This window comes from Phodopus roborovskii, unplaced genomic scaffold (assembly GCF_943737965.1).
Source record: "Phodopus roborovskii unplaced genomic scaffold, PHOROB, whole genome shotgun sequence".
In the NCBI taxonomy this organism is placed as follows: Eukaryota; Metazoa; Chordata; class Mammalia; order Rodentia; family Cricetidae; genus Phodopus; species Phodopus roborovskii.
Window position 1 is genome coordinate 7337493 of NW_026126599.1, and position 27785 is coordinate 7365277.

Sequence of the window (27785 nt, forward strand, 5' to 3'; positions counted from 1 at the left end):
TACAGTTAGAGTTCAGAATTGATGGAACTATTTGGAATCAGTGTAGATGGTTCCAAGAGAATCAGTAGATGAATCTCCATATCTGCCATTGACTTAATTTTTTCCTTTGAATCACACAATAGACGATATTCTCTGTGGATACTAAGCATGTGCAATGAATTACTGAATACTCAACCATCAAGGAAAGTTCAGTAAGCCCATTTCATCTGGGCTTCATTTTATGTTAAATGAAATTTACTGGTGTTTTGTGACACCGCCACCTTGAAGAATATAGCATGGTTCCTGAGGGAATTTCAAGCTCCAGTTATGGGTTCTCTCTTGACACCACCTTCAGGATGATGGGATTTTCTGGCTGGAGAACTGGTTGAATGCTGAACTTTGGGTGGATCTGCAGTAGTTGGACCATCACAACGAGAAGCAATGAGTGACGCATCAACAATGTTAGAAGCAAAGAGAACAGATACATTAAGGACCATGATGCTTTATGCACACGAACACACTGTATATTAGTATCCTGTATCCTGAGTTCTTTAGGCCTACATATTCATTGAGACCATATGGTAAAATCACTTATCTATCTTTTTGTAAGGAAAGTATTAGTTAAGCACCTACTGTGTACACAGAGCTAGAAAAACAGGTATGTTGGTTTGTATTTAAATTTTAAGTCAAAGGCCAAGTTAAAATTTTTGGTTGTGTGCCTAGCCTTTAATGGCTGAGGCATCTCCCCGGCCCTCTGACTTAAAATTTTAGATCGTATCTTGAGCATATGGAAAATGAGTTTTGAAGGCAATATAAATTTAATTTTGCACTCATCGAAGTATAAAGTAATCCTGAGCACATATCACACATTTCACCCCTAAGGAGCGACTCAGTTACCAAAGTTCCTGGGCTCCAGCTTTGCCCATTCAGTTCGATGGTGGGCAGAACTCCAGGAAGCATTGACCCTTGTTAATCCTCTTGTTATCTTAGCTTCCAAGGGTAGTTTGAAAGGTGATCTTGCCTAATACAATGTTTTCATAATCATTTTGTTTCATTCTCCTCAGTCTTGAGGAGATGAGGAAGTATCCAACATAACAATTTGATCTCAGTACAGGGAAGGGTACTGTGGGTAACTGACTGGAGCTTGACAGGTGTCTCAGAGTCCTGCTTCCTTCCAAGGCTAAATGTTCTGTTCTTGTCCATCTAAACAAACCCCTGCACATGTTGACAGGATGGCTACATTGCAGGTGTAGGCCGTTTATATCCTCCTGACCTCCCATGAAGAAAGGCAATGGAACAGGAAAGCACTGCATATTTCATGCATGTGTGTTAGAACTCCACCATTAGGCAGTGATTTACATAGTATTTCCATTGTCTTAGTCATTGTTCCATTGCTGTGAAGCAGTACCATGACTATGGCAGCCCTTACACAAGAGAGCATTTCACTGAGGGCTGGCTCACAGTGGCAGAGGCTTGGTCCATTATCATCGTGGTGGAGAGCATGGCAGCAGGCAAGGTGAGTGTGATGCTGGAGAAGGAGCTGATAACTACATCTTGATCAACAAGCAGAGACAGCAACAACACTGGGCATCGTGTGGGCTTTGGGAATCTCAAAGGTCACCCCCCCAGTGATACTCATATCCTGTATCACATCAGTGACTCTCAATTGTGCTTGTCTAGGAGACTAAGCCATAATCTAGGTGAATTATTTCAACATGCCTGATATGACCAAACATTGTGCGTGTTTAAGGCTCTTTAGAAGTTCTAAAGCACAGCCAGTGATTGGAAGTCCCTGACACCTGGAAAGTTCTCTTAGGTCCAAGTGACACCCACCAGTCACAAACCATGATAATTGTTATATGCTGTGTGCACCATGTCTCCCCATCTCCAGTTAACTTGGACTCGGTTTCAAGGAGATTTTGTATAATCATGTCCCACTAATCTGCACTGACTCCAAATGAACTCCTTATTTGTGTTTTATTCAGACCCAGCTCAGGATGGAAGGACCTTAAAGCTCATATCAGACTCTAAATACATTCTTTGTTCCATACATTATGAGAGTGTCAGGGAACAGTGTGGTGGTTTGAATGAGAATGGCCCCACAGGTTTATGTTTGAGTACCTGGTCCCAGTTGATAGACCTACTTGGGAAGGATTGGGAGGCGTGGCCTTGTTGGAGGAGGTGTGCCACTGGGGGTAGGCTCTGAGGTTTCAAAAAAGACTAGTGCCATTTATTTCCAGCCCCCCTCTGCCGTGTGAGCTCCCACCAATACCTGCTGCCTTCACTTTGCCATCACGGACCTTAATCTTCTAGAACCATAAACCCAAATTAAACACTTTTTAAAAATAAGTTGTCTTGGTTATGGTGTTTTATCACAGTGATAGAAAAGTAACCAAGATACACATTTTATTTTCTGCATGCAAAGCGCTAAACTTTTTAAAAGTGAAAGTTGAAATATGACTTATTGAGAGAGTTTTCTGCCTCACCTCTGTTTGCTCACAAGTCTGCAAAGTGAAGTTCTGCAGGATTCTGATGACAGCCAGTTTCATGCTGATGAGGGCAAACCTCATGCCAATGCAGTTTCTGGGTCCATTCCCAAAGGGCATGTATACATAAGGATTGATACGATCCTTGTTCTCCTTGCTGAACCTGGAGACACAGCAGGGATGAAAATGAGGCTATGGAACATGCAGGACCACAAGAGCTCCAAGTTTGGAGTTCTCACACTTCTTAACCAGGATGATGCAGCAGACATTTATTGACTTGCAGTTGAAGCCTTGCTGTAGGTGTTTGACTAAAGAGCTGTGAGCTAAGGGTCCTTCCCACTCACACCAAAGCATAGGCATTTTCTGTGTTGCTGAGACAAGTGGAAACAAATGCTTTTTGAGAGAAAACACCACTTATGGTGGTGATGTGTTCTGCTCTGAAAGACATATTGGGATTGGCCAAACAGAAGACAAATTAGGCTCCTGCCTCACACTTAAGAGGAAACAAAAAACTCTCTGTCATTATGGAGAGTGCTGATTTTCCCTCCCCCATTACTCCCCTCTCCTCTCATTTCATTTCTTTTTTTTTTTCCAGCTCTCCTCACCTGTATTTTCCTAGTGGGCTTCTTTTTCCTCTCTCTCTTTTTTTCTCAGAATTGCTTTTGCTTTCTCCCCCTCCTTCCGTAAAATAGCCAAAGACAAATATCATTCTAGGGCACAGGATGAGTCACTACTGTAGCATCACGAATGGCTTCTATGTCTACCTTCTCCACTATGCTAGAAAATATCTACTGAGCGGAATGTATTCTGGTTTAATTTCTCATTATTTGACTATTTAAGTAAAAAAGAAATGATCCTGAGGAAGTGATAAGAACAAGAATAATAGGTGTTTAAAAACTGTTTGGATAATTTTCAGGAAAAAAAGAGACACATTTACATGCGATAGGCTATGAAGTAACATGGGAGTGTGCACAAATTGAGCTGTGTGTGGATAGAATGTTCACATGGGTGGACACAAGAAATGCATTATAATAATTGGATGGGACTTGGAAGGTAGCTTATACAGTAAAGTTCTTGTCTGGTAAGTGTGAGGGTCTGTGTTTGATCTCTAGAACCTGCACAGAAAGCTGGACATGGTGGGGTGTGTCTGTACATTCCAGCAGTAGCAAGATGGGAGGTGGACATGATCAAATCCCTAGAATTCACTGTCCAGCTGTTCTACCTTGGTGAAGTCCTGGACCAATGAGAGATCCTGTCACAAACAAAAGGTGGAGGGCTCTTAGAGAATGGCATCTGAGATTTTCTCCAGACCTCAGACATACACACATGTGTGCTCATCTACTCATGCACATACACTTATACATATATGCACCTCTAACACACATATACACACAGAGAAATACAAATGTGTACACACACACACACATACACGTGCACCCACACAAGCACATATACACATACATAGATCCCCACACAAAGAATCACATACACTTATGACCTAGATTATACTGAATTACAGGTCAAATCTTGCACTCACATTACCACTTAGGTTTCTCAAAGACTGACTTGGTCCAGGCACGTGGTCTGCACTAACTGTTGGGTGACTGTGAATGAAAGAAAAGTAAAGTGACAGGCTGTGAACTACAGGAAACAGAAGTGGCGAGACTGGAGGAAACCCATAGACATTCTGGTCAAGAGAACAGAGGAATCAATCAACTCTGGTAGACTTCTTTGATATGTCCAGTGTGCAGATTTAATGATGGCACTAGGGCTATCACTGCTGACAAGACAAGGTGCCAGCTATAAGGAAGTCTGCAGTGAATGTGCAAATGGAGTTTGGGTGTCAGGCTCATTCTCTTACCAGCCACTGCCTTGAATTTCATTATTGATTTTGCTTTCCAACACAGTATGCAACACCATCTATTTTTAAGCTGAAAATCATGCCTGATACCTGACCTTTACTCAAATTAGAATGCTTAAGCCATCTCCAAGGAGGAATACCTTATACATCTAGAAACAGGTGACTTGGGCTTTAGGGTAATGGAAACTGTGAAGAAACTGACCCAAGATGGCAGCCCAAGACAGGACTGAGGGTTTGTGTGGTCACCACTGTCCTTAGAAAGGCACTTGATCTGTCTTTCAGACCTCTGTGCCATTAAAATTACACTAGAGGACCCAGAGGAGGTTTCTAACCAAATGGATAATGGAACGGTTTCTTAAAGCTGATTATATGGCCAGTGAGATTGCTCAGTAAATGAAGATGCTTGCTGTTAAACCTGATGACCTGAGTTCAATCCTCAGGCCCCACATGGTGGAAGAGTAGAAGCAACTCCCATAAGTTGTCCTCTGACCTAAACATGTGTGCTGTGGTATGTATACACCCTCTTGACACAAATGTAATAAAATTTTCCAAAGCTAGTGATAAATTCAGGGAGGTAAGAGGAATAGCACAAGATACTTGAAAGAAAACAACAACAACAACAACAAAAAAACAACCCCCCAAAAACAAAACAAAAAAACAAAATCAAGCCCTCATTTCTAAAATTATGTAGCACCTCACTAAATTATAGTATAGTCAACCAAGAAGACATATCTACTGTGGAGTAGCAGATTGTTAGTGGCTTATTTAAATAAACAGCTACCCAAAATACAACAGAAATGATGCTATACCAGCTTTTCTAAATTTTTACATGCACACATAGGTGTGCACCCATAAGGACATGTATCGCCTTATCAATGAGTTTAATGTTAATATTTTGGCACTATGAATGGCCATTAATTTATTTTTTCTGGTTCATTTGTGTGATTTCAGCAATAATAATCACTTTATAATTTAAAAAAATTCTTATTTCAGGGCTATGGAGATTGTTCAGTGTTCAAGAGAACTTGCTGTTCTTGCAAAGGATCTGAGCTCAATTTCTAGAACCCACAATGGGCAGCTCAAAACCTCTTATAAGTCAAGTTCTAGGATATCTGATGTCTTCTGGATTCTGAGTATACTGGCACACATCTCTCTCTCTCTCTCTCTCTCTCTCTCTCTCTCTCTCTCACATACACACACACACACACACACACACACACAGAGAGAAACCAAAAGGATATATAGACATAAAGGGCACAAAATCACATGTATGTATGTGATTTCTTGCAAGAGGCATTTTGGTAGTTTGAATATGAATGGCCTCTATAGGCTCAGATATTTGAATGCTTAGTCACCAGGGAATGGCACTATTTAAAGAACTAGAAGGATTAGGAGGCATGGTCTTAGTGGAGGAAGTATGCCACTGGGGGTGGGCTTTGAGGTTTTCAAAACTCATGCCAGATACAGAATCTCTGTCTATGGATCAGGATAAAATGTAGCTCTCAGTTACTGTTCTGGTGAAAGCCTGCATGGTACCATGTTTCCCACCATGATGGTAATGAACTAAACCTCTGAAACTGTAAGCAGGTCTCCAATTAAATGCTTTCTTTCATAAGAGTTGTCTGGGTCATGATGTCTCTTCACAGCAATGGAACAGTGACTAAGACAGAAGTCAGTACCAAGGGTCAGGGAATCACTGTGATAGGTGCGACCATGTTGTTTGTTGGAGGAACATGGAAGAGTTTTAGACTTTGGACTAGAAAGACAGTTGAATACTTTAAGTAGGACTTAATGAACCATCTAGGTAGGAACATGAACAATAGTGCTGAGGTAGATGTGAACTGTGACAGGACAGCCTGGTTCAAGAATTATCAGAGGGGGAAAATATTAGTAAGTGGCCCAGAAATCATTATTGTGATATTTGTCAAAGAATTGGGGGGCTTTCTGCCCTTCTCTAAAAAAATAAAATCTACCCGAGGCTAAATTGAAGAGTTTAGATGAATGGTTTTGGCAGAAGAGATTTCAACACAGCATGGCATTGACTGTGTTGTGTGACTATTAGTGGTCAGTCTTATGTAGATTCATAATGAAAAGGAGCAGGCCAAACAAGGAAAATAGAAAATGCACAGTTTGAGGAGAAAGTGAGTGCCAGAAAGTTCAATGTAGCCAAGTGCTGTGCTCAAGGAGGCAAATTAATTAAAAAAAATCCTAATGCTAAATAGAATAAAAGGAGTGGAGGTGACTTTGTGGCAAGACTTTACCCAGCAAAGCTTCCAACTTGTGACGAGGAAGTAAAGGAAAGCTTAGGCAGTGAAGGAAACCATCAAAAATAGAAAGGTGATGCAGATGTAATTGAATGATGGGGCCAAGTTCCAGACCCAGCAAGCAGCAGAATTTAGCAGCTTTGACCATGTGGTCTGGTTTTAGAGTCAAGGATACAGGAGAGGGGTTATAGAATCTCCATCCATGACTAAGGAAAGATGATGAGGCCAGGCATGTGTCAGGGGTGTCTTTATATGGAGGTCCAGAAAGGCTACTGTGAAGAAGAAGCCTGGATTTCACTGGAGATCCCAAGATGTTGGAGATGTCAGAACTATGAGATACCTGCCTAGGAGAGCTGCAGATGAGGTGTGGAACCAGCATGAGAGAGCAACGTGTGTTTCAGTCAACAGATCTGAAAGGAGGTGGAGATCTGAATTGCTCTTTGACATCAGACTTGGACATACAGGATTTGGAGTTTGTCCTGCTAGGATTTGGGCTTGCGTTGATCCAGTATTTCCTCACTATGGTCCCTTTCCTTCCTTTTGGAAGGGTAATGTATATCTTGTGTCATTGTACGTTGGTAGTTATGTGATGTTTTCTTTATTTAAATTTTACTGAAGGCTACAGTTAAAAGGGTGTCTTGAGTCTCAGAAATGCCTGCATTTTGTACTTTTAAACAATGTTGAGACTGTGATAGACTGTGGGGACTTTGAAGTGAACTGAATGCATTTTTGTAATATGATATGGCTATATGCCTGTGGGGGGGGCAGAGAATGGAATGTGGTGGTTTGAATAAGAATGGCCCTCATAGGCTTCTATATTTGAATGCTTAGTCACCAGGGAATGGCACTATTTGAAAGGATTGTTATGTGTAGCTTTGTTGGGGGAATAGCCCATGCCAAGCCCAGGGTTTCTCTCTTCTTACAGAGTTTCCTGTACCTTTCAGGGCGAAACTCCTCAGGTTCTGGCCAGTGCTCAGGGCCCCGATGAAGTGGATATATTGGTACCATCACTACAGTCCCCTTAGGAATAAACACACCATTGATTTCCACATCCTTCTTCGAGATCCTCTCTAGCCTGTTAGCAATCGGGTACAATCTGAGAGTTTCATTTACAACCATGTCCAGGTACTCCATGTCCATCAGGGCCTCATAGGTGACAGGTGCCTGGGAAAAAGAAACAGATGTTTCCAGATGTTTCAATTAGGTTGCCATGTCATTTCAAACATGTCAGAATCTCCAAGGACTAACCTCAAATCATTCTACACCTGTGATGACTTTTGTCTTGATTATGGCTCATTAATATGTGAAGTATAATTTTTTTTATCATAGGAGCCACTTGGGACACTCCCCTGTTTGGATATCCTCATCCTCAGCATTGTTGTGCTATGATTTTTTCCCATGTAAGCACATATGACCAACATATCATTGCAGTTACACTCAGACAAAATGTCACTGTCTCATCTCCATAGATTGCAAAGAACAAACTCCCCACTCCTGGCTCATCCAGGCTGAAATTGGCAACACCACAACTTGGTAGCTCCTTTGATTATAGGATTAGTTCACTGAAAGGTACAATGAAGGATTCTGGGTAAGATGACAGACTAGAAGCTGACTCTGTGTGAGCTGGTGAAGGAGAAGATTTCAAAGGAGAAAAAAGCAATGCCTTTTCTAGAGAAAGGAAGAGATAAAGAACTGGAACATGCAGGAGAGCTGAAAAGCATGGGGGAAAGGTGGATGAACTCATGGGAAAGACGCCAAGCTGAAGTTGGCTTCAGCTGTCCTGTGCCCTAACATGGGGATGAAAGTAAGTCAGGAGTACTCCAAAAGTTAAAGCACGTGTTTTGGGTGAAAGAAGCTGGCCCCTACCTTCAAGAGAATCTCTCAGCCCTCACAAGCTTTGGAGCCCATTTAGGCCTGGATGACACAACAATTGCTTTAATGACAGAGAGAAGGTCCCATGGTCACTCAGCATGACTCAGAGAAGTTATTGTTACAAAATTACCAGCACCATAGATAGCCTGGACACCATAGATGTCCTGAGGACATCAGCAGAGATACCTGTGCAGACACCTAAGGGACTGGCGCTTATTCTCAAATGGCACAAAGGTTTTCAGGTGTCTCTTACTGTCATAAAAGATAACAGATACACCAGAGCCAGCACTGTAGATCACATTCATCCCCTATGTCCCTCCCTTTGTTTGTCTTACACTCATGCTGGGTGGAGAAACCATTGTGTGGCTCTTTGTAAATGTCCTTATTGCAAGTGATGAGACATGGTCTTGCTAATCCTTTACCTCTGCCTTCCCTCTCTGGGTACCATCCCCTCACCTTACTGGGCAGAAATCTGACAGTCTCATCCTGAAGTTTCTGTCCTCTCTCTCTCTAGGTGCCATGTCATCTACTCACCTTATTGGGCAGAGCTCTGTCAATCTCATCCTGAAGTTTCTTCTGCATATCAGGGTGGGTGGCCAGTTCATACAACAAGAAGGAAATTGAGGTGCTTGTGGCTTCATAGCCAGCAAAAATGAAAATAATAGTTTGTGCTGCCATTTCTAGATCTGAAAGGGCTAAAAGGAAAAGAACATTGTAGATAAGGAAGATCAAAGCAGAACATCAGAGTTGAGAAGAAATTCAAATGACCCCAGCTGTCTAGGGAAGAACAGAAAAAGGCGGTCCAGAGTCTTTGGGACTGAATTCCACTCTGGTGTTTGTCTGGTATACCAGAAGGTCAAATTATTATTTTTAAGCATATTTTCATGTGTATGGGTGTTTTATCTGCATGTATGCCTGTGTACTACACGTATTCCTGTTGTCCCTGGAGGCTAGGGGAGGGCATCAGATCCCTTGCAACTGGAATTACAATGGCTGTGAGATGCTGTGTGGGTGTTGTGAACTGAATCCATGTCTTCTGGAAGAGCAGCCAGAGCTCTTAACTGCTGAGCCTTCTCTTCAGTCCCAAGGTCAAATTATTTTAGTCCAAGATACCCTAAGATCTATATTATTGATGACCAAATATTAGCCCAAATTACTACCATCTCAACTGGGCAATTTCAAGAGACAGAATTCTCTGTAACATAGACAAAAGCACTGTGTTAGTTGACAGTGACTGATAACTTGACAGGATCCAGAGTCACGTAGAAGGTAAGTTCCCAGGCATGGCGTTGTGGTGCCATCAAAACTAACTTGCTTCCTGATAGGCCCATAGGGTTTATCTCGATTATGTTAATTGTTGTGGGAAGACCCATCTTGTTTCTAAAATTCACTTTGTGTGTGTGTGTGTGTGTGTGTGTGTGTGTGTGTGTGTGTGAGAGAGAGAGAGAGAGACAGAGACAGAGACAGAGAGATCACCTGGAGCTGGAGTTCCAAGTGACTGTGATGCCTTCCAGCAAGGATCACAAAATCTTTCAAGTCATTTGGAGTAGGGTCTAGGCCCTCCCTCCTGCCTCTAGGCTAAGGGAGTATCCCTCCATGGGAAATGTGCTCCCAAAGTCCTTTTGTGCACCAGGGATACATCCTGGTTCCACTGTCAGAGGTCCCATAGACTGCCCAGGCCTTCTGAGACTCACATTCAGGGTATCTGAGTCAATCCAATGCTGGTTTCCCAGCTATCAGTATGGGGGGTCCATGAGCTCCCCCTTGTTCAGGTCAGCTGTCTCTGTAAGTTTATGTAGCCTGGTCTTGACCCCTTTTCTTATCACTCCTCCCTCTCTGCAACTGGATTTCAGGAGTTTGTGTCAGTGTTTAGCTGTGGGTGTCTGCTTCTGTTTCCAACAGCTACTAGATGAGGGCATATAAGTTAGTTATCAATCTCATTATCAGGGAAGGGCATTTAAGGTAGCCTCTCCACTATTGCTCAGATTGTTAGTTGGGATCATCCTTGTAGGTCTCTGGACATTTCTCTAGAGTCAGTTTTCTCTTCAAACCTTTGATGGCTCCCTCTATTATGGTATTTCTTTTCTTGCTCTTATCTATTCATCCCTCCCTCCACTCAATCTTCCTGGTTCCACATGTTCTTCTCTCCTCCCTTCTCTTTCTCTTAACCCCCTCTCCATTTACTGCCCCCTCCCCGCTCCCAATATGCTCAGAAGATCTTGTCCTTTTCCCCTTATGTGAGGGACTTTGTATAACTCTCTTAGGTCCCTCCTTGTATCCTAGTTTCTCTGGTGGTTTGAATTGTAAGTGGGGAATGGGATGGGAGGGGGTTGGGGGCCATGGGAGGAAGGATGGGAGGGAGAGGGAACTGGGATTGATATGTAAAATAAGAAATAATAATAATGATTTAAAAAATTAAAAAACAAAGCCAAGTGATTGTGAACTGCCTATCATGAGTCTCAGCAAACAAACTCAGGTCCTCTGGAAGAGCAGCAAGGCTTCATGACTGCTGAGCCAGCTCTCCAGTCCTGGAATATCTACCTTGATTGTGGCACCATTCCATGTGCTAGCTTCCTGAACTGAATAAAAAGGAGAGAGCAGAGGCCTGGCGTTCCTGACCATGGATGTAGTATGCCTCATGCTCCTGCTGCTGTGACTCCTCCACTGTGATGGGCTACACCCCTCAAATTCAGAAAAAAAAACTTCCTTAAATTGTTTCTGTCAATTATTTTGCCACAGTGACAAGATAAATGATTAATCCAAATACCACAGCTATAAGCAAAATTCAGATTATCTTAGCTACCCAGGTAAATTTTTAAGTGATTTTCATTAAAATATAGGTGCCAAATGTTTGAGTGTTCATTATGTCAATGCTTCACAGGATGAAAATTTAAGTATCTTCCATCTAAACGACTTTGAGGGGGCTGTAGAGATGGTTAAGTGGTCAAGAGCACTTGATGCTCTTTCAAAGGGCCTGGGTTAGATCCCCATTCCCCACACAACAGTTCAGTATTGCTTGTAAATCCAGTTCTAGGGGATCCAATGTCCTCTTTTGGCCTCCACAGGTACCAGCATGCAAATGGTGCATATACATACATGCAAACTTTCATACACATAAGATAAAAATAAATGTTAAAAATAGGAATCATTAAAGGCCTTTGAGAGGACTCAAAGATCAACATGAGGCCACAGGGAAACTCCTGATGGTCAAATGTGGTTCACGGACCAGTAGCATCTAGGAGCTTATTAGAAGCACTCAAATTCCAAACCCCCCTAACTCTGCCAGTAATTTCTGAAGTGTCACTATGTGTGGGCATTTGTATGCATAGCCTCCATTGAAGGGATTGTGCCTTTGATAGGGACCAGGTGACAGGAGACCTGGGATTTCAGTCTTCACAGCGTGTGATCTTGGTGCACACATAAACTACAGAGAGAGAAAATGCTGGAAGAGTGGAAGCTGTGCTTATCACCAGAGGAACAGAATGGCTGTGTCTGTATATGGATGAGTACTAGTTATGAAATCTAAAAAAAAAAAGTTAGGTGAACAGCATCAGAATTGATCCTTTTGTATCCGGGGAACCTTGAAATGATATGAAACAGGGGGTTAAAGAATGAATAAGAGCTGGGTATATATAGTATCCCAGATGCTATTTACACAGAGCAGAATAAATTCAGATGAAGCTGTTGAACACAGTTCCACCACTCACTCCCAGGGTCATCCCCACTGCTGGACAGTGCGCTTCCTGATTGGGGCCCAGATGTGTATTTCCAGGCAGAGATCCAGAATCACTGGGATGGGAAGGGGCTGAGAACCTGACTCTGCTCTGAAAGATGGCCCAGCACCACTGAGGAATTCCATGCACAAAATGCCTCTCTGTGGCTGCACTGGAGGCTCTGGTCCTTTTATACCAGGGTACCTCTAGAAAGTTGCCATGGACACCATAGCTATCATCCATGCACATGTCTTTCTGAAATTTGGCAGAAGCTCCCATCCTGGCCCCCCTCCACGTACATGTCCTGACACCCTCATCTCTCTGTGCTTCCTGATCCACACACAGTGAGGAACCCTGGGTTACCTTTCGGGGACTCTTTGTCTTTGGAGTTCTGAGTGTTCATCATCAGCTGAAAAAAATCCATTCGGGTCTGGAAGCAGAAAGAGGAAAGCCAATGATGGACATTTAGTTGAGAGGTCAGACTTGAAACAGAGGTTCAGAACTTCATCTCCCTTCTTAGAATATGGCACCTGAAGTTCTCAAGTGTGGCTAGCGTCACCAATGAATAAAAGTGTCTATGGGACTGGAGAAATTGCTCAGTGGTTAAAAGCAGAGGAGCTGGGTTCCATTCCCAGCACCCACAAGGTGAATCACAGCCACTTGTGACTCCAGTTCCAGGGGATCCGATGCTCTCTGCTGGCCTCTGCAGGCACTGCACAATGTGGTGCATAGGCATACAGGTGGGCAAAACATCCACACTTAAAGGAAAACTAAAGCCTCTACCAGCAAGCCTTGGGGAACAGGACAGTTCCCTGGGAGAAGTGCAGCTTTTGGTCTCTGTTTCCCTGATCTAAGTTTCTCTGGCTTCTGAGAAGATTCCAGGCCGGCTTCTCTCATCGTGCTTGCTCAGGAAAGTCCCTGAACTTCAATTCTCTTTGTTCTCCTACCACAATGCTTAGCCAGTAGCCGCCTTGACTAATCTTATCTCTAGCACCAATGCCAAGTTTTGTGTGAGCATCTCCTGATGCTCCACACTCCAGACACTACAAATTTCTAAGTGTCATCACATCTGATTTACAGACAGACTTTTGTGGCCTCCATGCTGCATATAGAAGATCTAGGTTAGCAGTTTGCAAACTGGTTGTCCAGAGAAAATATTCACCTATTGGGTGAGTGGCTTGTAATCTCACTGCCAAGGAAATACCCACACACAAACAAGAAGTACTTAAATTTGACAGGGGCCAATCTCTACCAGGTATGATCATAATTCTATTGGAAAATATATCAAAATAAGAGGTTTAAAACTGAGATCATTCTTTTGGTGATATAAATTTTAGGGTTAGGGTTAATAGTAATAGATATAATTTCTAAGCATGAATTCTATTTTTTTTAACTTTTTTTTCCTAATGAAGAGTGGTGGCAATGTTTTTACTTGATTGGTTCCTGTCTCAGGATATAATAACTTTCCCTCCTTTGGACAAATGTGAAACTGTTTCTCTCATTCATTCTCATATAGAATCACCCATCTTCTATCTTCTCCCTAAAATGTGAACATTATCTTGCTCTAAGCATAGTTTTCACTATTCCTTTTTAAGAGAACCAAACCCTGAGCATCATGACCAAACCCTGAGCACCATGACCAAACCCTGAGCATCATGACAAAACCCTGAGCATCATGACCAAACCCTGAGCACCATGACCAAACCCTAATCATCATGACCAAACTCTGAGTATCATGACCAAACCCTGAGCATCATGACCAAACCCTAAGCATCATGAAAGCAACACCATATTTTACCTTCTGATTTGAATCAAGGCGATCTTTCTTCATCGTTGTTACAAATTTTTTGAAAAAATTTGTTGATTGTCTTGGAAAAATGGAGATATTTAACAACTCATATATTGGAGTAAGGAATGGAAATAGTACTACAGACAAAAAAAAATGCAGAGAATAAGTGGCTACATATTGCCCCAAATCAACTGATAAGCCTACAATGTAATCTCTATACTTAAGACTCAGGGAAAATCATGGACAAGGGGGTAGAAAGGATGTAAAAACAAGAAAACAAGAAGGCCTTCTAGATATGGCAGGGAAACTGGGCTGTGGAAAATCACAGTGACTCAGTTTCCATCTGAAGTCTATTCTAACTTATATGACATTGGAGTCCAAGCTTGCTTGTTTTAGTCTCCATGAAAGCCATGAAAAAGTTCTGATTAAGTCCATGGAAAAGAGCATATTGTCTAACTAATGATCTTTTGGTGCCAGCAAAAAGGCACATAAAGACAGGGAATGAAGCTGTTTGCTGCTAGCAGGACTCACATGATAGATAGTGAACTTGGCTTCTCCTGGATTCAAGGACAGTGCAGGGAGCTGGTTAACTGACTATGCTGCTCTTTGTTCTGCTTTGCCTCTACTCTGTATATGAACAGGGTCTAGATTAAATTCAGGCTATCTGGTGAGCTGGAAAGCATGGACTGGGAAGTCCTCCTGAATCTATCCTGTGTTTCTGTCTCTGTTTCTTTTATCTGCCTTTTCTCAATCCTCACACCCCTACTCAGGTAACCCAGCTGACTCATAGGAGCAGGTTCTGACATGGGCCCATGAAATCCCAACAATATGGTTGTCCAGATAAGATCTGTGTAATGATAATGGTAGTTGGCCTGTCAATGTGGATGGGAACGTCCTACAAGCTCTTACCTCCAGATGAAGAGCTACAGGAAATTAATGGCTATTGAGAGAAAGAATAAGTTTTCTTCAAGGATGGGGCCCTGACAGGTGATCCAATCCCAAGGAGTTGGCCATAAACATGTATATAAAAGTAATAGTAAATGGACTCAGTAGTGTGTGTGTGTGTGTGTGTGTGTCTCAGTAGTGTGTGTGTGTGTGTGTGCGTGTGTGTGTGTGTGTGTATGTATTTGTAACCACAGTTTTGAAAAGGAGTTGAGAACATGAGATGAGATGTGGGGAGAAATAATGAAAATAATGCAAATATAGTACTCATGTGTAAAATTCTTAAAAAATGTAAATAATTCCCCATAATGTTTGACTCCTAAACATACCCTAAGGTTATAATTTTTAAAAAGCATGAAGAAAGAAACGAAGTTTCAGATGGGATGTGGGGGAAATGAAGCCGTTGGGAACTACTGGCAGCAAAACAAAGAAATAAAAAAAATCCTGGAAAAAAATTCAGTTGCCCAACAAGTCAAACATAGAATTCCTCTATAATTCACTAATTTCACACTATTGCCTACCAAGAAAACATAAAAACAAATGTTCAGTCATCATATGGTTCAGAATGTGATTTGTTTATGGAACATGGGGGTGACAATAAATGGTTCTGTTGAATATATGACGTTAAATGAAAGAAACTAGTTGTCTAATCCCAAATAGTTTATAAAATATTTGTATTGTATTTTAATGATGTGCCAAGAATAGGCAGGTCTACAGGAACACACAGCTAACTGGACATTTCTTATGGTAAGGAAAAATGGGAAATGAGAAGGAAAAGGTGGAGTTTTTCTTGGAAAATGCATTTCCTGGTTGACAATGGTGATGGGTGCTTGCGCCTTTGGTGAACAAAAATTGCACTGTACATTTTAAGAAATTGATTTTTTACATGTGAATGATATCTCAACTATGGTGTTATTTTGACTGGTGTGTAGGAGGGAGAGATATAAAGAGAGAAGAAATAGTTTACATACTTATAGAGAGAATAAACGGATCAAAATATTTAAACTTTAAGATCTTCTTGGCTTTCTGCACAAAGGGATCATCTGGGTTGTTGAGGGAATCGACATTCACTCCAAATGATGTGCCAGTGATCACATCCATGCTATAAGCTCCAAGAATGCTGAGGAGAGAGAGAGACATGATAATCTACCTCTGCATCTGAGGCAGCTTATATTGCCAAGCTACCCAAGGCAGGGAGCCACAGAGTCAGAGCCACCTACTAAGTCATCAGTGGGGTCAAGGCTCCTATCACACACACAGAAGGGGCCTTTATCTGTGGTTGGTTTGCAGATCACCTTTTCCTAGAGTTGATGGGACACTAAGGCACTTAGAGTCCCATCAACTCCACCACCACTTACTCTTTCGTATTGATGGGATTCCCTTTCTCTTCTTCTCGTCTTAAGTTTTTTACCAATGTATCTCCATACTGTCCAATGATGGGGAACATCTAAAACCAAAGCACAGCATCTGTAGCTAAATGTGGAAACTCAGGCTCCAGAAAGATGACTCATCCCCTTCCAGGAAGCAAGGGTAGGATATGGGATGTTACAGTGGATTTTATAAAGGGTCCCCTGGGCATGAAGACAAAAAATCATCTTACACGAATTATAACTCAGAGGACCAACCCTAGAAAAGGGACTGTAGCCTTGTTTTTTCCCTGTCCCAGATTACTCCATAAGTAAATGCCCTCTCCATTATCACCTCCTTGAGTTTTCCACTGGTGAAAGTTGGAGACAGCAGTGTTCGAAGTCTCTTCCATTCTTCATCCTCAGATATGGTGATGGACTTTTTCATAAATCCCACTGGCCCAAAAAACTGGAGTTCAAACAGAAAGAAAATATGTCATATTAAAGTTATGATAATCTTCACAATTTTAGAAAGTTGGTTAAGCAAGCATCACTTGCTTAACAACTATTACTGATTGTTACATGTCTGAGTATTGCTAGATGCTTAACCATCTTATATTTAAATTGTCTGTAATTGTGATATGTGCAGGTGACACCTACACACCTGGCATAGTCTCACATCGTTCTATGACTGTCTCATTTTAAACGAGGAAAGTTACCCTTGCAGAATCCACAAGGACAAATGGGATAGCCCTACAGCATCCTTCAAAGCTGTGAAGAATAAAATGAATTAGTGATAGAAAGCAACTGTCCTTGGCTAAATATTAGCTCATTTACAGCTGTCAACAGTAAAAGCAATTGGATTCTTTGAAGCTGATTAAAAAAAAAAAGCTATAGATGCTATGAAATGTGTATTTGATATTTCAAGAAATAATGAAATGTTATAGAAATTGTTTTGTCTTAATTTCTATACAAAGACACAAGGAAAAAGAAAACAAATTCTATTCCTCTATTAGGAATGTTCTTCAATCATGTCTCTCTATGAACATTGGGACGGTGGAAGACATACATATACAAACACATACATAGTTTTTTTTTTTTTTTGTTGATGTTTCTTGTTTTGCTTTGTAACAGGATCTCACTATATAGCCCTGGCTGTCCTGGAACTTGCTCTGTAGACCAGGCTGGCCTTGAACTCATAAAGCTCCACCTGCCCCTGCATATTGAATGCTGGGATTAAAGCAGAGCATCACCACTGCATGTCTTATTCTTTCTTCTAAGTGATTGTCCTTAGCCTAGCTTGTTTCTTGCTAGTTTTTCTTAAATTATCCCAACAATCTTTTGTCTCTGGGCTTTTACATTTCTCCATTTCTGTATATCTTTTTTTTTTCCTTCTTATTCTGTGTCTGCCTGTATAGCTGGGTGACTGGACCCCAGCATCCTCCTCTCCTTTTTTTGTTGCTTGAACTACCTATATCTCTTTTTCTCCTTCTATTTATCCTCTCTGCCTGGAAGCCTCACCTATCCTTTCTCCTGCCTTGCTATTGGTTGTTCAGCTCTTTATTAGACCAATCAAGTGTTTTAAACAAAGTAACACAGCTTCACAGTTAAATGAATGCAACATAAAAGAACACAACATCTTTGCGTCATTAAACAAATGTTCCACAGCATAAACAAATGTAACACACCTTTGGCTAATATTCTACAACAATGCATAGTTGTGGCGTTTTGAATAGAAATGAGCTATAGGCTCATAGCTTTGAATGCTTGGTCACTAGGGAATAGTGCTGCTTGACAGGAATTAGGAGGTGTGGCCTTGTTGAAGGAAGCATGTCACTAGGAGTGAACTTTTGGTTTTAACAAGCTCAAGCCAGGCCCAGAGCACCATGTCTACCTGCACACTGCCATGCTTTCCACCATGATAATAATGGACTAAACCTCTGAAATTGCAAGCCAGCCCTAACTAATAAATGTTTTCTTTATTAAGGGTTGTCATGGCCGTGGTATTTCTTCACAGCAATAAAACATTGGTTAAGAAAACAGTGAAGATTTATGTTTCTTTTAAAAAGGATGCCTACCCGACGGTTTGTGAAGATTGAGTAGCATTCTTTCACCAGCACTGTTTTGATGATTTCTGGATCCGTGATAGCCAGCACGGGCTTTCTACCATCATAAAACCTGAGGTGGGAAAGCAGGGTGGACTGATCCTCGGAAGCCAGATTCTACACATGGAATTACACCCGGGACCCCAGACTCCACCCCTGAGACTGCACAGCCACACCCCCAGCTCTAGAAAGCACAGTAACACGAACCCCATTTCAAGTTCTGACCATAGAAGCCATTGGAGTCCTGTGAAATAAAGCGTGGCTAAAACAGGGAAGAGATATTTCAGATGAAACAGACCTTCAAAGGTGTCCTTAGTAAGAACAAACACAGGAGCATCGGCTAAGGCTAGGCAAATGTATGTGATTATTACCAATACCATCCTTTCCTGTTTAAATATTTCAGTATCTGGGTTGGAGGTGTGGCTCAGTGGTAGAGCCCTTGTCTATTAAGTGTGTGGCACTGGGCTTGGCGCCCCCCAAGAGATATAAAAAATTCAGGGAAGATGAATAAATGATTCCAAAGTAAAACAGAATGTATCGAAATTAGAAACAAACCATTCAGTGTTCACGATAATGTTGCAGGAGAAGCTGCTTCCAGGCCACCAGAGGGCAGCACAGCATGCTCTTGGCATTGGGTGGCATGGTCTCTATAGGCTGTGCCACCTCAACAGACCCTGTGGCCAGGCCTATGGTTTCTGAGGATGGATGGGATGGAAGAGGCAGAGTCTCCTCCCACTTAATTGTGTCTCACATCACAATGGTGACACTTCCCCCAAGCTACTGACAGTGAAGGCTATGCCACGGGCTCAGCCACTCAACAAAACTGCTGAAGACTTAACCTTGGAGGAGTTAACAGTGGCTTAATAATTCCCTGCATTTTCTTCTTCAGTGTCAGCAGACTTAGGTAGACAGGGAATACCCATATATTCTAGCGAAAATTCTCATCTTGAAATTAATAATAGACAAAAAGAAAAATTGTGATACAGATGGACCACAACAATCTATAGTCTCTTGTTATCTTAGTGTTGACCCATTGTAGCTCTCCATGTTAGTTATGATCGACCGAAGGAAGAAGTTTTGCTGATGAACACTGAGATGTGAACTAACCTCTGGGCTGACCACAAGTCATCTGCAGTCCATTCAATACTGTATCTATTTTGCAGAATGATAGAAGTAGATCCTCCTCCCAAGGCTCAACAATCATTGCGGAAGGGGAGGGGGGAGATTCCAAATGCTTGAGGCAGAAGATGACAAGGAAACTGTCCTCTGAACACAACTGGACAGTTGTACATATGGCTTCACAGTGGTTAGGACAGCATCCACAAGGCCTTCGTAAACCGAAGCCAGAAAAAAGTGCCAGCATGGAGAAAGGAGGTGGGCAGGAAGTCCCACCCAGCCTTTGGTGACTGGTCAAGGCCACTTTCATGTCCTCCTCTCCAATCCCCACTGTCACTGTTCCCCTCCAACTCCATGTGTTCTCTTCTTTTTTTAACCCCATAAGTCTACTTACTAATGCCAGTATGTTCATGTGTGTAGGGCATCTGCTGGAGCATGGAGTAGCCATTCAGGGGCTCCATCCCTGAAGAAAGCTTGTCCTATCAGCCATGATTTGCCAACTTCTCAGCTAGGGGTGGGAATTTCCTAACCATCTCCTTACTCCATGCTGGGATTTTGTCTGGCTTGTTCTTGTGTTGCTAGGCAGGTCATAGGACCTAAATGGACATAATAATAAGCCAACTCCTAAAAACGTACTACACCCATGGATTAGCATGGGTCTCAACCTTCATCAGAGAAACTTCTTTTAGCACAGCAACTTGTGAGTTGCGACCATTGGAAAACACACATTTCCGATGATTTTGGGAAGTGATACACCACTTGGTAGCAAAATTAAAATTATAAAATGGCAAAAAAAATAAATCAATGGTTGGGGGTTCTGAGGGAATCAGAAATATGTATTTTTTGATAGTCATGAGCCACAGGTTGCGAACTAATTTTTTACTAGGAGATGGTGATTAGCACAGAGATGCACAGCTGGTCAGCATGCAAAGAATAAGAGATTGTGGTGTTCTCATTCCTAAATGGGAGACATCTCTGTCACACTGTGGCTTAGTCAGGGTTTCAACTGTTGTGATGAAACATCATGACCAAAGCAAGTTGGGGAGGAAAGGGTTTATTTGGTTTACACTTCCATTTCACAGTTCATCACTGAAGGAAGTCAGGACAGGAACTCAAGCAAGGCAGAAACCTGGAGGCAGGTGCTGATGAGGCCATGGAGGGATGCTGCTTACTGACTTGCTCCTTTTGGCTTGCTCAGCCTGCTTTCTTACAGAACCCAGGACCACCAGCCCAGGGATGGCCCTACCTATGATGGGCTGGGCAGTCCCAAATCAATAACTAATTAAGAAAATTCCCCACAGCTGGATCCTATGGAAGCATTTTCTTCATTGAGGTTCCCTCCTCTCAGGTGACTTCAGCTTGTACCAAGTTTTTATTAAACTAGCCAGCATCCCCTCCCCCTCAAGGCTCAGGGGTCACCCTGGAAGATAGAGTGGCAGGATTGTAAGAGCCAGAGGCAGTGGATGACCCCAGTGAAACTGTTTTCTGGATACATCAGTGTAGTGCTACATTTAACTGACACTGACTTGACTGCGTGCACAGGGCTTTCCATGTCCAAGAGTGAATCTTGGTAAGGAAATGCTGTCATGTGTTTTTGAGTGTGTGCCCACAGGGTTCTGTAATAGTAGACTTGATGTATTAGAAAGTAAAAGGCAATGGGCCAAGCCTAAGGGCTCTTGGGCCACCAACTCCAAGAGGATTCCACAACATGCAACACTGTCAACCGAATTCACATTGTTCAACTTGTTGCCTGTGACATGTACCACCTTTATCAGGAAAAACCTCCAAAGTCGTTACCCCAAGAACTGAGTGCTGACGCTGTCCTCATATGGGGGGTGCATTATTCTAAGAATGCCGAATGGAAAGTTCAGAAGACTCACCCCCATATTTTCCCATACTTTTTATAGCAGTCTTCATCAAATTTCCATGTACCCTGGGAAGAGAAATAAAATTAAATTTATTATTGGCCTTTTATATACTGACCCCTTCCTAACTAGGGCAAAAATGACTCAAGTCCCACAAAATTGGGCTTCCTGTCCCACTGGCAATCATAGGTAAGTTCTTATTAGAGATAATTGAAGGAATGAGGAGACTAGAGGAGTTGTCTGGAATAAAGAGTTTAAGGCTGTTCTTGTACTTTCTCAGTGGTTAAAAACACTGGCTGCCTAACTCAGGATGGTTTCTTCTAGTCCCATCCATTTGTCTGTGAATTTCAAGATTCCATTGTATTCTTTTTCCCACTGACTAGTATTCCATTATGTAAATGTACCACATTTTCTTTATCCATTCTTCAGTTGAGGGGCATCTAGGTTGCTTCCATGTTCTGGCTATACATATAATGCTGTTATGAACATAGTTGAACAGATGTCCTTGTTCTATGTATGTGTATCCTTAGGGTATATGCCTAAGAATACTTGCTGGATCTTGAGGTAGACTGGTTCCCATTTTCCCAGGGAATCACCACACTGATTTCCAAAGTGGTTGTACAATTTTGCACTCCCACCAGAAGTAGAGGAGTATACCCCTTTCTCCACATCCTCTACAGCATAGACTGTCTTTGGTGGTTTGTTTTTTTTTTTTTTTTTTTTTTTTTTTTGATTTTAGCCATTTTGACAAGAGTAAGATGGTATCTGAGAGTTGTTTTGATTTGCATTTCCCTGATGGCTAAGGATGTTGAGCACTTTCTTAAGTGTCTTTCAACCAATTGAGAATCTCCATTTAATTCTGTACCCCATATTTTAATTGGATTGTTTGGTGCTTTGGTGACTAGCTCTTGAGTTCTTTGTATATTTTGGAGAAATATATAAAGCCTTTTGTCAGATGTTGGGTTGGTGAATATCTTTTCCCATTCTGTGGACTGCCATTTTGTCTTGTTGACTGTGTCCTTTGCCTTACAGAAGCTCTTCATTAGTGGTTTTAAGAGAAATAAATGAAAGAGCTTAAACACTACTTACATAACGATAGTTGAAAGTGGTGCCAAATAAAGGCAGGGGTTTTGGTCCAGGAATTCCAAGTTTCTTAAATGTCCCATGAGAATAGGTACTATATCTGTAAAGTAACAGAGAAATCCAAGTTGCTGGGATTGTGATTGTGACTTTACACAGATGGACATGTGTCAGTCATTGACTCAGGAACTGCAAGAATCAAAACACAGAAGTAACATCTAGGCAACAAATAACAGTAAAAATCCAAACAGCTACAATCCCAACCATGTACCTCCTCTCAATGTCCACTAAGTAAGGTCATCCCAATTCATATGATGGGTTGGAGACAATGGAAACTTTCATGCTTCCAGCCCAAGAGAGCATAATTGATGAATTTGGATTTTAGACTCTCTGAAAGAGTCAGGCTCAAGGCTTACTAGGGTATTTCATTTGCTCCTGTCCATTTAGAAAGTTCCATGAAGCAGCGACTCCCATTAGCTAAGCGAGTTTTATTTGCATAATTCAGTGCACCATTGGAGATCTCATGGTATTGTTCATCCAGGTTTTCTCTAAGCCATGAGCTCCTTAGAGGCTCTAACTGTTCTGAAAAGTTCCCTTCTAGAAAGGTCTGGAAGTATCATGGAGTTCTTATGTCCATATAATGACAGTTGAGTTCATGACTGCCACTGGCTTCAGAGAAATTTCAGAGACTCTCAATATCCATCTGGTGGGCTTATGCTATAAGGAAGGCTGCTTTCCAGTATGTCCCCTTAAAGACTAAGGCATCATTTCCAGGCCATTCCTCTCCTAGGTTAATCTGGACCTCCAACTGGGGATGCACATCTGGTGGGCACAGTGTCAGGGGGATTCTCATTTATCATGATGGTCAGTGTGGTGGTTTGAATGAAAATGGCTCACATAGGCCCTTAGGGAGTGGCACTATAGGAGGCGAGGCCTTGTTGGAAGAAGTATGTCATTGGTCTCTCTTCCTGCTGCCTTTAGATCAAGGTGTAGAACTCTCAACTCCTTCTCCAGCACCATGTCTGCCTGTGTGCCACCATGCTTCCCATCATGATGGTGATGTACTAAACCTCCGAAACTGTAAGCCAGCCCCAATTAAATATTTTTTTTTTTGTATAAGAGTTGCCATAGTCTTGGTGTCATTTCACAGCAGTAGAACAGTGACTGAGACTGTCATAAAGGAGAAAGATTATGGCCTATGTGTGTCAACTCGGCGTGTGCAAAGTTCCACTAAGTCAGGTGCTCCCTGGGTCAGGGCTGTTATCGCCAATGATGTGTCATATCCTAACTCCTATAAATGAAGGTTCATGATGCTACAGACCTCCCAGCTCCAATGTGACTGACATATAGCATATGCGGAAGAAGATGCAAGACTAATGGGAAGTGATTCTGGAGACCATTGTAAGCTTTCACAAGCCAGTGGCACAAGGGGAGTCTGGTTATAGAAAGTCTAGAAATTATAGAAGAAATGGATATTTTGTATAAAGGATTATCCTGAACCAGGAATTCTTTGATTTACAAGGCAAAGTACTTTCAGAATGTCAAGTTACTCTCCATTGACAACAGATGAAGGAAATGACATAAAGTATGAAACTGTACATGTTCCAGACGTGAAAATTAATACTTTGTCCCTCTTAAGTTTTAATTTAAAATTTATTAATTTTTGTATATGAGTGTTTTGCTTGCATGTATGTCTGTGTATCACATGTGTTCAGTGTCCACAAAGGGCAAAAGAGAGTGCTGGGTCCTTTGAAACTGAAGTTACAGACAGGTATGATCCACCGTGTAGGAGTTTGGCATCAAACCCTGGTTGTATGGAAAAGCAACCAGTGCTCTTAATCACTGAGCCATCTCTCTAGTCCTTTCTTCCCTCTTCATTAGTGGTGACCCTTTAACTCAATGCAGGTTCTAAACATTTGGTACAAATCCAGAGAAACTCATAAAAGTTATCACATATACTCAATAATTTGCATGGAAGGACATACACTGAAGGATCACCATGGAGCACTGTTGTGGAATATTCTTTTTGTACACTCAGATCGATTTAATAAAGAGCTGAACAGCCAATAGCTAGGCAGGATTTCTGGGGCAGAGAGGACACTGAGAAGAAGAAAGGTGGAGATGCAGAGAGTCACTAGCAGCCAAAGAAGTAGCATGGACAGCACAGAGTAAACATAATAAAACCATGAGACAAAAAGCAGATTGGTAAAATTTGGTCAATTTGTAAGAGCTAGTTAGTAACAAACCTGAGCTATCAGCTGAGGTTTCATAATTAATAATAATAATAGAAAAGTCTTCATGTCATTATTTGTGAGCTGGCGGGTGGAATCTGCCAACAGAGCACCTCAGTGAGGCCTGGGACTCTTCCCCCAAGATTGTGTCAGCTGCCTTTTGCTATTAACAAATAAACAATAAATCAAAGAAAACAACAACAAAATGCTTAGTGATAAGTGGTTTCCATATTGAATGATAGAAACATGGATTTTAGGAAGGAACAGTGTTCCAGATAAGGCTCATAAAAGAAGAATGGATGTTGACCTTTGTATTAGACCTGGGGTATTATGCTTATAGGTTTTTGTCAATTTACTTGCTTCTTTCTCTCTCTCTCTCTCTCTCTCTCTCTCTCTCTCTCTCTCTCTTTCTCAATCAACCTGACACAAGGTACAGTCATCTGGGAAGAGGCAACCTTAGTGAGAGATTGCCTCTGTTGGATTGGCATATGGATGGAGAGCCTGTGGGGGCATTTTCTTGATTAATGATCCATGTATCAGGGACTGGGTCCAGTATAGGTGGTGTCATTCATAGACAGTTGGTTCTGGGTTGTATAAGAAACTTGGCTGAGTGAGCTATGAGGAGCAAACTAGTAAGCAGTGTTCTTCCATGGTTTATGCTTTAGTTTCTGCCTTGGCTTCCTGCCCTGGCTTCCCTTCATGGTGGACTGTAAGCTGTAAAAAGAAATAAATCCTTTCCTCCTCAAGTTGCTTTCAGTCATGCATGGTCTTTATCACAGGAATAGAAAGCAAACTAAAACAGAGGCACCATGTGACTTTTTGTAAATTGCGTTGGAAGCAAGAAACACCCACATCCGTAGGGAACCAGTTACATCCACAGCACTTATGCTGACAAAAGAGAGAAGGAAAAGAAAATGAGAGAGAGAGAGAGAGAGAGAGAGAGAGAGAGAGAGAGAGAGAGAGAGAGAGAGAGAGAGAACTAAGTAACTAGACTATTGGATCCTCAAAAGCTTGGAAGGCCATGACTGCTAAAGTTCTAGCTTTATTTCTGTTGCTGTGCTAAAATACTCCATAGGAAGCAATGTAGGGAGAAAGGGCTTATTTTCCTTACGACTCTGTGTTGCAGTGTATTGTTTTAGGGAAGTTAAGGCATTAAGTCAAGTATCCAGTTACCGTTAAGGGCACAGGGAGAATAGATATGTCTTTGCTTGATTGCTTTCATCTAGTTTTCTTTTGTCTTGTAAAATTGCATAGGGTTTGCTGCCATCTACAAAGAACTGAGTATTCCTGCATCAATTAGCCATCAAAACAATCCTCCACAGGGTTGCCTACTGGTCAATGTGCCCTAGACAATTTCTCAGTTAAAATGCTCTACCTAGCTAATTCTAGGTTGTGTCAGTAAAGTGTTAGTTAGAAACTAACCAGCACAGTAACCAACTCTTGATTAGTCTAGGTACATACTGAGAGCCAAGTGCATTATTATTATGAGAGCAAGTCTCATCCAAATCCTCTGAGCCATAAGAGGGGGAGGGAGTCATAAGGGGGAGAGTTCAAGGGATCAGCAATAATGTCAGTAGGACCTATGCTACTGAAGTGTTGATTTCATCTTCTCCTCCATGTTCTCTTTGGATGTTCCAGCAGGAAAATGAAAGTGGGGATTGCATATCACCCAAACTCCAGTTACAGATAGGGGAGGAGCCTGGACAACTACTCACATGTAGATAAGCACCAGGATGGTAGCCAGCAGCAACGAAGTTTCTATGGAAAGGCTGGGGATCAGCTGCATCTCAGCTTTCCTTCAGCAGGTCTGGCTCCAGTTTCCCTGCCAACAGACAGACTTGCAGGGCTCCCCTGTACCCAGCTGAGATCCAATGAGTCCAGACTGCAGTGTTTATATGCTGGGAAAGGAGGTGGTGTCAGCAATGCAGCCAGTAGAAGGGTCACTTGCACACTGCTCAAACTTGGAGAGCTAGCATGCCTCTCCACGTGGCATTTGTTAAAATGCCAAAAGGTTCATGAATTCCCCTACTCTGAACTTTGAGTTCATATTCTGTGTATATTTGGTCTTTCATAAACTCAAATTGATTGCTACTACTTTCTTCTAATTTGCAGTTGTCTCCATGGCTCTTCTCATTCCAAAACACATTAAGTCCATACAAGTAAACTATAGCTACCAATCTTTACCTATGCAAGGTCTTCTTCCTTTAAGGCCCCCATGTGCCCTGGAAGATGTGAAACCCACAACTGCAAATTACTTCCCACTCTGCACTGCTTTGCTCCTTGGCACAAAACTCTGTTGTTCTCTGTACACTTACAGTATTTTTCCCTCTTTAGGGTATTTCACAGCTCTCCTCCCCATCCTCCAGCTCTTACATTCTTTCCTCCATCTTTTTTGCAGTGTTCCCCGAGCCTTGGGTAGGAGGGTTAATATAGACATCTCTTTTACAGCAAGACACTCACAGTCAGTATGTCTTTTTTAACAGATCCTCATCAAGTCTGTTGGATTTGTTATGGTGGCATTTTCGTTATCACTTTATGGACACAGAGACGGGAAGAGGTGAAAGATGTGTCTAAGACTGAACCATGGAGGCAGGAAACAGGATTCTGATGAGTTATAATCTTGTAGAAAGTGTGGATGCTTGTCTTTGAATGGGCTCCTGGTTGAATCAGCATCACACAGAGTAAATATTTCCTTGTACGCCTCCTAAAAATACCCCTAGTGTGGCCAAAATTGTTACAAAATGGCTTTGTAAACATAAAACCCACATGAGCATCCTAGCAGTCATTATTAAATTGTGAGTTCTTTTGCTCTTGGAACTGCATGTTCTTATTTTCCAAGTACTAGATTGCTATGAGCTAAGTTCAAAATGACCAGGGAAGTGGACTTTGAGGTCAGTGGGAGGCAGTTACTTGCCTACTGCTATGAAAAGATGCTATGCTCATGGCAACTTATGGAAGACAGCGTTTATTAGGGGATACAGTTTCAGAGGGTTAATCCATGACCATGGTGACAGGAAGCAAGGCAGCAGGCAGGCATGTTTCTGAAGCAGTGACTGAGAGCTCACATATTGAGACAACAGCCACGAGGCAGCGAGAAAGCTAGCTGAGAATGAATGGCACGGGCTTTTGAGATCTC

At 42.0% G+C, this 27785-nt stretch overlaps 1 protein-coding gene across 1 annotated transcript; it reads right to left on the reverse strand.

Annotated features, from left to right (window-relative positions):
- Positions 1-26477, reverse strand: LOC127237283 (lithocholate 6-beta-hydroxylase). Its single transcript, XM_051205473.1, has 13 exons — positions 26365-26477; positions 22428-22521; positions 21354-21406; positions 18331-18430; positions 16608-16721; positions 16265-16353; positions 15878-16026; positions 13974-14101; positions 12539-12605; positions 8997-9157; positions 7528-7754; positions 2466-2628; positions 1-388 (listed from the first exon to the last, which is right to left on the reverse strand). The coding sequence occupies exons 1-13, from the start codon at positions 26433-26435 to the stop codon at positions 305-307; spliced, it is 1500 nt and encodes a 499-aa protein (XP_051061430.1). The 5' UTR covers positions 26436-26477; the 3' UTR covers positions 1-304.
- Between the last annotated feature and the right edge of the window lie 1308 nt (positions 26478-27785).

What these genes read in the sequence shown, in the direction of transcription:
- LOC127237283 (XM_051205473.1), bottom strand. Translation starts at nt 26,435, where the DNA reads ATGCAGCTGATCCCCAGCCTTTCCATAGAAACTTCGTTGCTGCTGGCT. An exon ending in CCAGTGGAAAACTCAAGGAG is followed by an intron (nt 16,354 to 16,607) that starts GTGATAATGGAG and finishes CTTTGGTTTTAG; the next exon opens with ATGTTCCCCATCATTGGACA. An exon ending in ACAGAGCTCTGCCCAATAAG is followed by an intron (nt 7,755 to 8,996) that starts GTGAGTAGATGA and finishes TCTTTTTCCCAG; the next exon opens with GCACCTGTCACCTATGAGGC.